Below are 13,839 nucleotides of genomic sequence, written 5' to 3' on the forward strand. Positions count from 1 at the left end.
TATGGGGGACATGGAGGGGTGTGGGGGCATGGGGAGCACGTGGGAAATGCAGCGCTGCAGGGGTATGGGGGCTATAGGGGTACGAGGGCATGAGGAAGCACAGAGGGGCTTGGGGACTGTAGGGGACTGTGGGGGCTGCAAGTGATAGGGGGGGTATGGAGGACTTGGGAGGGTTTGCGGCTTATAGGGAAATATGGGGACATGAGGAGGCTGAGGGGTATGGGGAGTATGGGTCTGCTGAGGTATGGAGGCACAGAGGGCCTTGGGGGCATGAGGGACTTGGGGACAACAGGGGACATGTGAGGTAGGAGTGCATGGGGAATATGGGGAACAAGGGGAACGGGGGCACAGGAGGCCTTGGGGGGCACGGGGAACAGGGATTTGTGGGGGGCAAGGGAGAGATGTGTAAGGGGCTCTGGGCATTATGAAGTGTACAAAAGGGTGGGGGTCCTATGAGAGTTTGGGGGACACAGTGGGGTAGAGGGAGTGTGGGAGGACAGTGGGGTATGGAGGGAGATGTGGCCGTGGGGTGGGAGATGGTGATATGGGCCAGGTGTCAGGGAGAGGGGACAGCGATGAGGGCAGTGACAGGGATGGGAGGTGGGGACAGGGATTGAAAATGGAGCGGGGACAAGGTGAGAGTGGAGGGGACAGGGACTGGGGCAGGGTGCCAGGTAGAAGGGACAGGGACAGATTGAGGGCTCAGGTGCAGTGATTGGAAGATGGGGATCAGGAGCAGGATGCCCATGGGGCTGTGTGTATCCCACAGAGCCATGGACATCCCACAGAGCCCTGTGTCCCCCATGGATACATGGTTGTCCCAAAGAGCTCTAAATGTCCTGTGAAGCCCTACTTGTCCCATGCAGATGTCCATGTGGATGTCCTACGGGTGTCCTGTGAAGTTATACATGTCCATGGATAACCCATGGAAACATCCCATACGTGTCCCTGGGGGCTGTGTATGTCCCACAGAGCCATCTGTGTCCCATCTCTGCGTGTCCCAAGGAGCCATTTATGTGCCATGGAATTGTGTGTGTCCCTTGGAACTGGGACCCGTAGATGTCCCATGTTCTGTGGACCCCTAAGTGTCCCCTGGAGCTGCAGATGTCCAGGCAGCCACCCAAATCCCACAAACCTAGGGGTGCTCCACAGAGCCATTCACACCCCTTACGTGCCCCCTCCATGGGGCAGCTCTAGCAGCAGCCCCCCCAGGCCCAGTTTGGTGTTCCCCTGAGCCCACGGGGTCCCCCACGTCCGTGCTCGCCGTGCCAGGCGGGTTCCTGAGCCAGCCGTGCTCCCGGCTGTTGTTTATGGCACAGCCAGACCCGTTGCAATCGGGATGTTGCGCCGTGTGGTTCAACCGGCTCCGGCTGCGGCCGTGGGAGGAGGGATGTGCCCTCCCTGTGATTACACCCCCGCACTTAAAACATGGATGGGGACACGGGGTCACACCCAGACCCATCCCGTGGCACCCTGCAGGCGCGGGAATCGGGTCCCACAGCCCCGAGTCCCGTTCCTGGCGTGGCCCCTGCCAAAAGCAGGTCAGCCTGGGCCCATGCCACAGCTAATCCAGCCGGCAAATCCCCCGGAGGCACATGTGCTGGGCACACGTGGCCAGAGCAGGGCCAGGATGTGGCACCCAGAGGTCAGGATGGGGCACTGGACACTGCTGGGCACCCCCAGGCTGGGGTTTGAGGGGTTTCCGTGCAGGGGGCTGCTGTGTTTTGGGTACTCTGGTGTTGGTGTGTGTCCATGTCACCCAGGGGTGCCCATGTCCCTGCCTGTGCCATGGCTGTGGGTGCCCCTGTCCCTGTTCCCCAGAGCACACGTGTCCCTGTGTCCCCATGTGTTCCTGTATCCACACACGGGGATGTGGATATCTGTGTCCCCATGCCTGTTCCTGTCCCTGTCATCTCCTGGTGACAGTTGGTTTCCTGCTCCCTGAGTCCATCCCTGTTCCTGTCCTGCTGTTCCTGCTGGTTCCCATTCCAGTCCCAGTGCTTGTCCCTGTCCTGCTCCCAGTCCCTGCCCCTGTTTCTTTCCTGATTCCCTCCTCCTCCTGGTCCCTCTCCCTGTCCCCATCCTGGTCCTGGCTTTGTCCCCATGCTGGTCTCACTTCCTGTTGTTCTTCCAGTGCCTCTCCTTGCTCCTGTTTTCCACCTGGTTCCTGCTTCTGTTCCCATCCCTGTATCATCCTTGTCCTTGTCCTTGTCCCTGCCCCATCCCTGTCCCAGTGCTGGTTCCCAGCCCAGTCTCAGCCCTTGTCCGTGTTTAGATCTCCATCCCTGTCCCTGTTCCTCTCCTGGTGCCTGCCATCTTCCTGGTCCCCATCACCTTCTTTGTCCCTGCTCTGTCCAAGTGTCCAGCTTGGTCATGGTCCTTGTCCCTGTCTCAGTCTTGGTCCCTGCTCCCTGTCACTGTGCCTCTCCTGCTTTCTGTCCTCATCCTGGTCTGCATCCCTATCTCCTTTCCCCTGGCCGCTATCCCTGTCCCAGCGCTGGTTCCTGTCCCTGTCCTTATCCCAACCCTTGTCCCTGTCCCCATCCCCATCCCCTGTTCCTGTTGTTATCCAGACCCTTGTCCCGATCCCTGTCCCTGTCCTTGTCCCAGTCCCCATCCTGATCCCTGTCCTTGTCCTGATCCCCATCCTGATCCCTGTCCATGTCCTTGTCCCGATCCCTGTCCTTGTCCCAATCTCTGTCCCGATCCCTGTCCCTGTCCCAATCCCTGTCCTTGTTCCGATCCTTGTCCCAATCCCTGTCCCGGTCCTCATTCCCATCCCTGTCCCGATCCCAATCCCGATCCCTGTCCCGATCCCTGTCCCTGTCTCCATCCGTGTCCCCATCCCTGTCCTTGTCCCTGTCCCCATCCCAATCCCTGTCCCCGATCCCTGTTCCGATCCCTGTCCTTGTCCCTGTCCCTGTCCCCATCCCAATCCCTGTCCCTGTCCCCATCCCGATCCCTGTCCCCATCCCTGTCCCTGTCCCAATCCCAATCCCTGTCCCCATCCCCGTCCCCGTCCCTGTCCCCATCCCTGTCCCAATCCCTGTCCACGTCCCTGTCCCTGTCCCAATCCCTGTCCCCATCCCTGTCCCAATCCCCGTCCCCATCCCCGTCCCCGTCCCCATCCCCGTCCCCGTCCCCGTCCCCATCCCTGTCCCCATCCCGGTCCCCGTGTCCCCGTCCCCGTCGACATTGGGGGTGCATGGGGCAGGGAGGGAGGGGAACGGTGGGGACTGGGGGCACTGGGTGACACCGAGGGGTGCGGGGCTGGGGACGTGCGTGCTGGGGGGCAGTGATGAGGGGGAAGCAGTGGCAACAGGGGACATTAAGAAACCAGGGGGCATTGGCGGGGCAGTGGTCAGTGGGAGGGAGGGAGGGAGGGAGGGAGGGGACACTGTGGGCCGGTGGGTGCTGGGGTGAGTCCTTGGGCACTGGGAAAGGAGTGAGGCAGGGGAGGAGTGGGAGCTGAAGGGCACTGGGAGGCACTGGGGGATTGGTGGGGAGGCCAGAGGCGCTGGGTGACTGGCCAGGGCAGGCAGCCACTGCTCGGGTGTGGCCAGCAGCACAGAGGAGGTGCCGGCAGGGACACCGAGGCAGTGCAGGCCAGGCCGTTTTCCCTGTGTTACCCCAGCTGCTGTCCCTGTCCCCACACTGTGCCTGGCTCCCCAGGACCCCTGGGGCATGTGGGTGCTTCGGGGGTGCTCTGAACCTTGGGGTCCATCCCAGCTCTCCGTGTCTTGCCATGTCTCCAGGTGGGTGACGTGGAGCCGGAGCTGAGTGCTGCTGACAGCTGGATCGGGGTGGTGCCCGTGGGCACCGAGGAGCCGGCCGAGGGCCCCCGGGGTGCCAAGGAGGAGTCCTTCACCACCGCCGTTGTCACCAAGGTGATCCTCTGTGTGACCCTGTCTCCTCTGCCTGGCCCTGTCCCCTGCCAGACCTGAGGGCTGCTGTGGTGTTTGCAGGTCACAAACCCACAGGGGTGTCACCTGGGGTGTCTCCTGGCCACATCTGGGGGGTCCTGGTCTGTGCTTAGTGGCCAAGGGATCTCTTGACAGCTTCTGACCCCTCTTGGGTCCCTTCTGACCCTTCACCGTGGCAGAGAGGTGCTGGGTGCTTCCTGCAGCAGGACAGGAGCTTGTCAGGGACACAGCGCTGCTGTCCCCTGATGGTGTCCCCGCTGTCCCCGCAGATGAAGCGAGCCCTGGTGCTGGGGGCCTCTGCCCTGCTCATCCTGGCGCTGAACCAGAACGCCATCCGTGAGGTAGGGCAGTGCCGGCGGCGGGGCCGGGCGGGGGCCGTGCCCCCCTGACTGCTCCCCTTCCCTCCCGCTGCAGCTGGACGTGTCCCAGCTGCTCGCCAAGCCCGTCATCGTCATCCAGTCCTCGGACAATGTCACCAGGCTGCTGGGAGCGCTGCTGCGGTACGGCCTGGCCGTGGGAGGGGCTGGGCCTGCCTGCTCCCTGCCTTGTCACTGCCTTGTCCTTGTCCCCCGCAGGCTGCAGCACCCAGGGACCACCCTGGGCGTCTCTCACTCAGCCCATCATGTTTGCTGGGGTGGTGTTGAGCTGTGCCAAGGCCAGCTGGGGCTGAGATGTGTTTCTAGGGGAGATTTGGGTCAGATCCAGCCCTTCTCCAGGGCTGGAGCCCTTCCATGGGTCCCCATGTAGTGGCAGGTGGCCTCAGCCAAGAGCTTTAGGACTCTTAGTAGAACTTTTCCAGACCAGTTGGTTGTTGTCATGGCACCGCCATCCCCACAGCCTCTGGGTGTTTGTTCTCACCACCATCAGCAGTGGGACCCTGTCTATCCTCCTGACATGTGGGACATTGGGATTGCTGCCGTGGTGTCACACATGGGGAAACTGAGGCACAAGGTTGGGAGCAAGAGCTCTGTGCAGGGTCACTGAGGGCTGGGCACAGCTGGGGAGGAAGTGTCTTGATGTCACCTCCCCTGCATGTTCCTCTAGTCCCCCTCGGTCACTGCCCGTCCCTGTGGGAAAGGGGTGCTCCCTGGCACAGGGGAGCTGTGCCTGAATCCTGCTGTGTCCATGGAATTGACACTTTTCTCCTTGCTCACAGTGGGCTCCGGGCTACGGCGAAGATCACGTACCAGGCAGTGCTGCTGGAGAACCTGGTATGTTTGTCTGTCCTCCTCTTCCTCATTCTGCCAGTGGGAGAGCAGGGCATGGCTGTGCCCAGCCAAACTTCTCCGATGCATGGGAAGCAGCTGCAGGGAGCAGGGAGGGGAGCCCATGGGAGCAGGGCAGCTGGCAGCACCAGTGCTCCTCCTCAACACGTGTGCTGGCGTCGCCGGACGCTGCTGTGGCCATGGGCAATGCCGTGTCCTGCCTTGCAGGGAGTGACCCTCACGCTGTGGTCCACCTGCGGCCTGTCCCGAGGGGGCCTCTACGGGGAGTGGCAGGGGGTCATCTGCCCCGGGGAGAGCAGCTCGCAGGTCCAGGTACGGCACGGGGCCGCCAGTGGGGCCGGGAGCGGGGCTGGCTCTGTGGCTCCCGTGCCCACGGCGCTGTCCCCACAGAAGTACCTGCAGCAGCTGTGGAACACCATCCTGCTGATCGCCCTGCTGCTCTGCACCGGCGTCATGGTGCAGGCCCAGCGCCAGTCGCGGCAGGACCTGTCGGAGCGGGACGCCGAGGTGGGAGTGTGGGGATGTCTCTGCTGGGTGCTGTGCCGGGCTCGGGGTGGGCTCTGACCCTGGGCTCTGCCCTGCAGCTGGACCTGAAGCAGCACATCCGGCGGCGGCTGCTGGCGCTGAAAACCCGGCGGTACCATCCTGGGAAGCCGCCCCGGAGCCGGGCCTGTGAGATCGACAGCTGTGCTGTGTGTCTGGACCAGTTCCACAAGAGCCAGGTGGGACTGCAGCCCACCCTGGGCCGAGCCTCTGCTCACTGGCCGGGGCCGGGGTGTCCCTGCCAGGGTCTGGGCTGTGTCCCTGCCACCCAGCTGTGCTCACACGTGCCCTCACTTCCCTGCTGGCAGTGGCTGCGGGTGCTGCCCTGCTCCCATGAGTTCCACCGGGACTGTGTGGATCCCTGGCTCCTGCTGCAGCAGACCTGCCCTCTCTGCAAGCGCAACATCCTAGGTGAGAACTGCCCTGGCACCCAGCTGAGCCCCTGCTGGGCCTGGGGCACAGCCTGGGGAGGACCTGGAGCCTGCCAGGCTCCTTGTGCCAAGCTGTCTGTCCTCCCTTGCAGGGAACTGCTGCACAGACAGCTAGCTGGCCTGAGGACACACTCCAGGGACAGACCCACGGCTGCTCCAGGGACAGGGAGGGGGCAGGGGGTGCCCAGCGAGTGGCACTTGCTGCTGGAGCAGGATTGGTGTGGCTGTGCCCATCACAGTGCCCAGACTTCGGAGAGGGAAGGACTTTGGCCTCTCCTGCTGGGTGTGAGTAGAGGGGTGGGGGGTCCAGATGGGCAGTGTTGGGGAGGGAAGATTTGGGGCACCCATGGGTGTAACGGGGTGGGGGCTGGGGCAGGGAGAGCCCTGGTCCTGCTGTGCTCTTGCCCTGCTCACAGCAATTTTTCTAAGTCTTGGGGTTTTTGTCTATTTGCTGGTGGCCGTGGCAGGGTAGGCAGAGCCTGGCTGCAGTGCCAGCCCCTCTGGGAGGTGGGTGACAGACCCAGGACTGGGCTGGCAAGGCTGTGGGGTGGCTCACGGCCTCACTGTGGGGGGGCAGGGGTTGGACACTTTATTTATAATAACTTATGGGAAAGGATGGCACGAGTCAGCTGCAGAGCCAGCACAGGGCTCAGCTCACCAGCACGGTCACTGGGGACACACTGTGGGCCCTGCCCCACGGGCTGTAACGTGTCCATCCCTATTAAACATGGAGCAAGGGCTGGCTGTGTGGTTTGTGTGGGGCTTGCACGGGGCTCACAGTGCTGGGGATGCAGCTCAGAGGTCAGGGCCAGCCTGTGCCAGTGACTCGGTGGTTCCCAGCCCCTTGGTGCTCATGGAGGGGGGAATAACTTTCCCAGGTTGTGCCTGTGCTGGTGGGCTGAGGGTGGTTTGGACTCCTCTCATCCCAGGCCAGCTCTGCTTTCCTCTTCCAAGTGTGGCCACATCCCAGTCCCCTCTTGGGAATGGTTCCTGGCAGGAGCCAGCACACGCTGTGCCCTGGCATCAGCCCCGGGGCTCTTCTGGGGACTCCAGCAGCAGCGTAGCCATGGGTGACTGATCCCAGTGCCCAGGAACGTCCCTAAAGCAGCTCCCCAAGGAACCAGGCAGAGCCCAGGTTTCCCTTGCTGATGCACAAAGAACAGGTAACGAGGTCCCCTGGGCAGGGCAGGTGGAACAATTGTCAGGAAATTCAGACTGATGTGTGTTTATTTGCGGTGAGCCCCGGTGTGGAGCGAGGTGAGGCCAAGCCCCAGGTGTCGCACTGGAAGCGTGAGGCACGGTTTGGCCTGGGGTGTGGGCTCTGCCCGCAGTTTCTTGGAGTGCTGGCTGCTGGGAGCTCTGTGCCAGGCCTTGTCAATGCTTCCTGACATCCCTGTGCTGTCCCTGCTGCTCCCGCTGCTGAGCCGCCTGCGGGGTGGGAGCAGTCAAAGGGGAGGAAGAGAGGGAACCCGCCCCCAGCTCCTTCCTCTGGGTTCCTACTCACGCAATGTCCTGCCTGCTGGCCTCCCTGTGGAGCTGGGACCCCAGCTGGGCCTCTGGGATGAGCTGGGGAAAGGAAGAGGAGGTGAAATATCTCCCCCACCAGCTTCAGCTCCAGTCACATCCCTTGGCCACCACAACTGGTGGCACGATGGCCACAACGATGGAAAGGAGCTGGAACCAGCCCTGGGCACCTCAGGCAACACCAGTTAAACCAGAGCAACCTCCCAGCAGCATGAGGAGCTTGGGCTTGGCCCTCCTGGGGTCCCCAGAGGATGTCTGGGGGCCATGGGGTGGTTTTGGGGTACACAGCTCACCTTGAGCACGCCCTGCTCGGCTGCTGCCTTCACCTTGGCGAGCAGAGCCTCGAGCTGCGCGTTCTCCCGCTCCAGCACCTCGATCCGGATCTTGTTGGCCTGGAGCTGGCTCTTCATGTCCTCTGTAAAGTTCCCACTGCCTGCAAACAAAATCCAACAGAGCCAGGCCTGCTGCTGCTGCCTGTCTGCTGAGAGGCGTGGGCACCCCTCCTGCCTGCCCCGGGCAGGGAGCAGCAGCACAGCCCGGGAGGTGACAGCTGGGACCCCAGGCCCTGTGGGCAAGGGAAGCTCTGCCATGTCCTGGTCCTGCTCTGTGTGCTGGCCCTGTGTGGGATGCACAGCACCCCTGCAGGGAAGCACGGTGGGATGGTCACAGCTTCACACGGGGTCTGAGCCCTTCCTGGGTATCAGTGGGAGTGTCTGGGACCAGCAGGATCCCCTGGGAGCTCTGGAGACCCCAAGGCACAAACCCACTGTGCTTCCATCTGCTCCCTTACTCTCAAACTGCGTCTCAGTGGGCGTGTGGAGATCGGGGAAGAACACCAGGAGCCTTTCCCGCTCCCTCAGCTCCTGTGCCTGTTCCTGCAGCCGGGATGTGTTTGCCTGCAGCTCCAGGATGGATTGCTCCAGTGCCAGCTTCTCCTGCTGCAGCGTATCCAGCACCTCCTGCGTGGCACAGTGGAGAGGAGATGAAGTTCTGAAGAATGAGGACTTGGCCTCTCATGGAAAAGCTCCCACCCTTCCCTGATGATAAGGGTGTCCTGTTGGAAGTGGACAATGTGCAGGGTTTTAGCTGTGAGATCCCTGTGTGTGCTGGGAGCAGGAACACCAACTACAAAGTGTGCAGCGTGTCCTGGTGTCGAAGAACAGAACACTAGAGATGTGAAAGCACCTCAAGGTGTCCTTTCCTGCTGCTCTCCTCTGACCTGACTCAACCAGAGTATGGCAGAGGGTGGAGGGAGAGGCCTCTTCCCCAGGGAATCCCCTGAGGTTGTGGCCATGTGGCAATGTCACCCTAGGTCCCAGGGTATCCCTCCTGGGAAAACTGGCTGTGGCTGTGGGCAGGGCAGTGTGTGGCTCCTGACAGCCCTGTGGCACAGGCTGTGTCCCACACCTGGGTACCAGCACTCACCTGCTGTGCCTGGAGCTGTTTCCCACTCTGCTCCTGGCTCTGCTCCAGCTGCTCCACCAGCCGGGCCTTGTCCTCCTCGGCCTCTCCCAGGCTGGCCTGCAGCTCCTCACGCTCCTGGTCCAGGCTGTCCAGCTGCTGCAGCAGGGTCCTCTGCTTGGCCTGCAGGGACTGTGGTGGGGGGTGAGCCCGTGTGGGGCTGTGGCACCCATTCCCAGAGCCCTGAGAGCAGCAGCAGCTCAGCTGTCCCGCGGCTCCGCAGGCGGCCGCACCTCCTCGTGCCGGAACATGCTCTCCACACGGACCTTCTCCTTCTCCAGCCGCACGCTGCTGGCACTCAGCTCCTGCTCCAGCCTGTCCCTCTGGCCTGTGAGCACCTGCACCTTCTCCTCCAATGCCAGCACCTGGCTCCGGGCCACCATTGAGGTGCTCATCTCCTCCAGCAAGGTGGTTCTGGAGAGCTCTGGGAAGACACAGCCACCATGGCCCAGGCTGGGCAGGGCAGAGAGGCTGCAGGACCATGGAGGTGATGAGAGGGATGGGGGTGCTCAGCCTGGAGAAGAGAAGGCTCCAGAGAGAACTTAAAAACCCTTTCCAGTGCCTAAATGGGCTCCAAAAGAGCTGGAGAGGAACTTGGGACAAGGGCCTGGAGTGACAGAAAAGGGGGAATGGCCACTGCCAGAGGGCAGGGTTAGATGGGATAGGGGGAAGAGATTATTTCCTGGGAGGGTGGGGAGGCCCTGGCACAAGGTGCCCAGAGAAGCTGTGACTGCCCCTGGATCCCTGGCAGTGCCCAAGGCCAGGCTGGGCACTATCTTAGGGTTTGGAGCACCCTAGGATAGTGGAAGGTGTCCCTGCCCATGGCAGGGGGTGAAATGGGATGGGCTTTAATGTCTCTGCCCACCAAACCAGTCCATGATTCTGTGGTTCAGGGGCACCCCATGCCCTCCAAAAGCCCTGGCAAAGGGAGACAGGTCTGACAGGAGGCCTGTGAGCCCCCAAACCTCTACCAGCATCAGCCCACTGGGGCACTGGGTGATGCTGGGGTGCTGCTGTGAAGGAGGCCCATCCTCTGCCCATCCCCACAGCTCTGCAGCTCAGCCTGGGGCATGCTGGGGGCTACAGGGGTGTGAAACACTCATGAGGCCAGGGTGAGGGGGGCATGTGTGAGCTGGTGAGCCTCTTACCCAGCTCCTGCACAGCCACCTCCTTTGCTGCCAGCTCCTCCTTCAGGGTCGAGAGTTGCTCCTCCAGCAGAGCAGCTCCTAAACCAGCACAAAACCCCTCTCATTAATCAGTTTTTCAAAAACAACTAAACCAAGGGGCAGCAAACAGCCACACCAAAGTGTTTTCATGCAGTGACTGTGCCGTGTTACCAGGGAGGAGACAGTGATAGGACACACACACACAGCCAGCTCCCAGGGCCCAGGATTGGCCTCAGAGCAGGGAAAATCCCCCAGCAGCTACAAAAGGCTCTGCTGGTTGTGGTGGGGCCAAAATTTGCCCATGGACTCTGTTCTTCTTCCTGAAAATACCCCCAAGCCTGGGAGGGTGTCAAGGGCAGGGCCCCCATATTCCCAGGACAGAGGGGACATTGGGAACAACTGGGAACAGCTCTCTACCTCTCCTGAGGTCGTCCTTGTCCTGCTCCAGCCTGGCCACAGCCTTGGAACACTCCTTTTCCTTGGCTTTCAGGCTCTGCTCAGCCTTCTTCTGCTGCTCTGCCTGGATGTCCTTCTCTGCCTGCAGCTTCCTGGAAAAGTCCTCGACCTGTTTCTGCAGCTTCTCCTTCTGTTTGGCCATCTCTGCCAGCTCAGCCTTCAGGGGGTTCACCTGCTGCAGCAGCCCCTGGAGGTGTTTGTTGATCCGGGAGAGGTCCTTGCTCTGCTCCGAGGCCCAGTAGCTCATGTCTGTGGCAGAGAGGTTCCTTCTCCCTGCGCTGTCCCCCAGCACCTCCTGGAATTTGCTGAGAGCTGAAGGGATGTTCTGGCTCTGGCAGATGCTGGTGATGGCTCTGCCCACCTCGTGGAGGCTGGCCTGGGCGCTGGAGCAGGTGTCACAGGAGCCCAGGGGTGACCCCGGGGTCTGCGTGGGGACACTGCGGGTGCTCGGAGCCAGGCTGGGGCCAGCCCTGGGCTGGGCACTGGGATTTGGGCACACAGAAGTGGGCTGGGCAGCCTCCGGGGGAGTCCCTGACTCCAAAACTTCTGGCAAGCATTCCAGGTGCTCCTTCTGGTGTTTCCCAGCCTGGGGAGCAGAGGGTGGAGTGGATTGCTGTGGGGGGATCTCCCACCTGCAACCCTTCTCCCAAGGGAGAGAACACAGAACAAAACCAGAGCCCAGATCAAAGTGGAAATGACCCATAAAAGCCTAAATCAGGTGTGGAGACGGGACAGCAATGCAGCCAAGGGACAGTGACCACAGGCAAGCCTCAGCAGCAAAACCTAGTCCTCAACTCCTCACCATCCCTTCTGTCCCACTCCCTGCACTGCCTTCTGGTTTTGCCACATGGATTGTTGTGAGACTCTGCCATGAGAAAGATCATTTTGGGGAAAATAAAATGCAGGAGAGGTTGTTTTTACCACCAATTATTTCACTGTCTTGAGTCAGCTCAGATCCACAGTGGGATCAGCAGAGCTGCAGCATTTTGGCAATAGGAGAACATTTTCCAAGCCCTAGAGGCAGCCCAGCTCCCTCATCCCGAGATGCTGGAGCAGGACGGATGCAGTGGCACAGCCGGGAGGGGCGGAGGGAAGGGACTCGGGCTGGGAGGGGACAGATGTGTGACACAGGGCCAGCACTCGGGGGGTGCACGCACATCTGGCGCGGCCACAGGGCCTTGAGAAGGACCACGATCCAAACCCGGGCGGGGAGGGGGGTGACTCAGCTCATGGCACGTCCCCACATGTCCCACCTGCTCGCGGAGCTGCTGGCAGAAGGCGCCGAGTCTCAGCATGGCGCCCCAGAAGGTGGTGGCCGTGAGCCCCGCGGACATGCAGGGCGCCGGGCCCCGCGGCGGCGGCACCGCGCGCCCGCTCAGCACCGCGTCCGCGTAGCCCGTGAAGCTCTGCAGCAGCAGCAGCAGCCTGTGCCGAGGGAAAGCACGGCCTGCAGCTGGGGGGCCGCCGGGCCCCCTCCCCGGGCAGACAAAGCGCTGGGATGCAGGAGGGGGGATTGCTGCTCCCAGGACTGCCCCGGTGTGATCACAGCCGCTTCCCAGAGGCTGTGATGAAGCTCCCCACAAACACTGGGGGCACCCGTGCTGCTGCAAATCCTGACTTTTAGGGCCAGCAGCTCAGTGGGAATGGCTCATCTTTTAAACCAGAGCTGTATTTATTTCACCCAGACTGCAAAAGGGGCTTTGGCCTCGAGGGCTGTCGATGCAGCCAAAGGTGTTTCCAAGGTTTTGGGAGGCAGTTTAACAAGCCTGTCCCATCTGCTCCAGCTCTGGCTTGGCTTCTTTGCAGCCAGATTGTGCTGGGAGCTCTAAGCAGGGAAAGGTTTTGGGTTTTAAAGCTCAGCAGGGCATAAGGCCATGGTGCTGGCACTGCTCATCATGGAAATACCTGGGGAACAAAGCATCCAAAAATAAAATCAGGGGATATTCTGAGCTGGAAGGGACCCAGGGATCATCCAGTCCAACTCCCGGCCCTTCACAGACACCCCAACAATCCCACCCTGTGCCTGAGAGCATTGGCCAAAGGCTCCTGGAGCTCTGGCAGCCTCGGGGCTGTGATGTGGCACTTGGTGCCATGGTTTATTGATAAGGTGGTGTTATGTCAGAAATTGCATTTGATTATCTCCAAGGTTTTTTCCAACCCAGCTGATTCTGTGATCATTCCCTGGGGAACTTGTTCAGTGCCTGAGCACCCTCTGGGGGAAGAACCTTTTCCTGACATCCAGCCCAAACCTCCCGGGCACAGCTGCAGCCGTTCTTTGAATCCCATCCCCGGTCACAGAGATCAGAGCTGAGATCTGACTCAGTCTTTGCTCCAGCTGAACAGTCCAGGTGCTCTCACCCTCAGCCCTGCCACCCTCAGCCCTCATTTGGATGCTCTCTAACAGCTTTGAGTTCTCTCTGTGCTGAGGTGCCCCAAACCTTCGGCAGGCCGTGGGTGAGCTCAGACCCAGCGCTGCCCTTCCCCGCGGGGCAGGAGCCGCTCCGGGCTCCCGGCGCCTCTCACCTGTCAATGAGCAGCTCCAGCAGCACCACGTGTGCGTGCTGGCTGAACTCGGGCTCGCTGTCGCTGTGCCTGTAGCGCTGCAGCAGCGCCCCGATGTCCAGCTCGCAGGACACCTTGTCGGGGAACTTCCAGGAGGGGCAGCGCACGGCGCCCGCCCGGGAGCACACGTCGGCGATGGCGGCCTGCAGGTCCCGCAGGTCGGCCCGCAGGCTCTCCATGCAGCCGCGGTGGCCCAGCAGGTGCGCCATGGTGCGGGGGGACACGGCCCGGGAACAACGGGGCCACCGGGCCGGGGGGCGATGGGCCACCGAGCCTGGCAGGGAGGGAGCGCCCTACCGGGACGGGCTGCTGGAGACGGACCGGCACGGTACCCCCCGGGCCCCGCGGTCTGCAGGAGTGCCGGGAAGACGGAGGGAACCGGGGGGGTCGCAGGAATCAGCAGCGGCCGCGGAGAAGAAGCGCGGGGCCCGGAACCTGCGCTAGGCCGCGCGTCCCTCCCTGTCGCCATGGCAACCACGCCCCTCCCGCGCCGCAGTGGTGCATTCCTGCTTTGGGCACCCCCCCGGAACTCTAATGGTACATCCCA

General features: G+C 62.1%; 3 protein-coding genes across 4 annotated transcripts; 1 reads left to right on the forward strand and 2 right to left on the reverse strand.

The window, feature by feature from the left end:
* Positions 1–3,710: 3,710 nt before the first annotated feature.
* RNF215 (ring finger protein 215) lies at positions 3,711–6,862 on the forward strand (the record flags this gene model as incomplete). Its single annotated transcript, XM_039725818.1, has 9 exons — positions 3,711–3,887; positions 4,193–4,264; positions 4,338–4,423; positions 5,080–5,134; positions 5,357–5,461; positions 5,540–5,656; positions 5,734–5,871; positions 6,001–6,103; positions 6,216–6,862. Coding segments are annotated over 9 exons (876 nt in total), but the record flags the coding sequence as incomplete, so codon positions are not given.
* Positions 6,863–6,992: 130 nt separating this feature from the next.
* LOC120510303 (coiled-coil domain-containing protein 157-like) lies at positions 6,993–13,111 on the reverse strand. 2 transcript variants are annotated; one of them, XM_039726000.1, is made up of 9 exons: positions 11,984–13,111; positions 10,692–11,316; positions 10,257–10,334; positions 9,342–9,532; positions 9,073–9,240; positions 8,438–8,606; positions 7,941–8,080; positions 7,628–7,689; positions 6,993–7,551 (listed from the first exon to the last, which is right to left on the reverse strand). In XM_039726000.1, exons 1-9 carry the CDS (start codon positions 12,062–12,064, stop codon positions 7,350–7,352), a joined length of 1,716 nt encoding a protein of 571 aa, XP_039581934.1. In that variant the 5' UTR covers positions 12,065–13,111; the 3' UTR covers positions 6,993–7,349. The 2 variants fall into 2 exon arrangements, with proteins under 2 accessions (XP_039581934.1, XP_039581933.1); XM_039725999.1 differs by lacking the exon at positions 11,984–13,111 and having other exon boundaries at positions 10,692–11,974.
* A 138-nt stretch (positions 13,112–13,249) lies between these two features.
* LOC120510304 (coiled-coil domain-containing protein 157-like) lies at positions 13,250–13,802 on the reverse strand. Its single transcript, XM_039726002.1, has one exon. The coding sequence runs from the start codon at positions 13,499–13,501 to the stop codon at positions 13,250–13,252; it is 252 nt and encodes an 83-aa protein (XP_039581936.1). The 5' UTR covers positions 13,502–13,802.
* Between the last annotated feature and the right edge of the window lie 37 nt (positions 13,803–13,839).

The sequence above is a fragment of the Passer montanus genome, unplaced genomic scaffold, assembly GCF_014805655.1.
Source record: "Passer montanus isolate IOZ18808 unplaced genomic scaffold, ASM1480565v1 scaffold57, whole genome shotgun sequence".
Classification (NCBI taxonomy): Eukaryota; Metazoa; Chordata; class Aves; order Passeriformes; family Passeridae; genus Passer; species Passer montanus.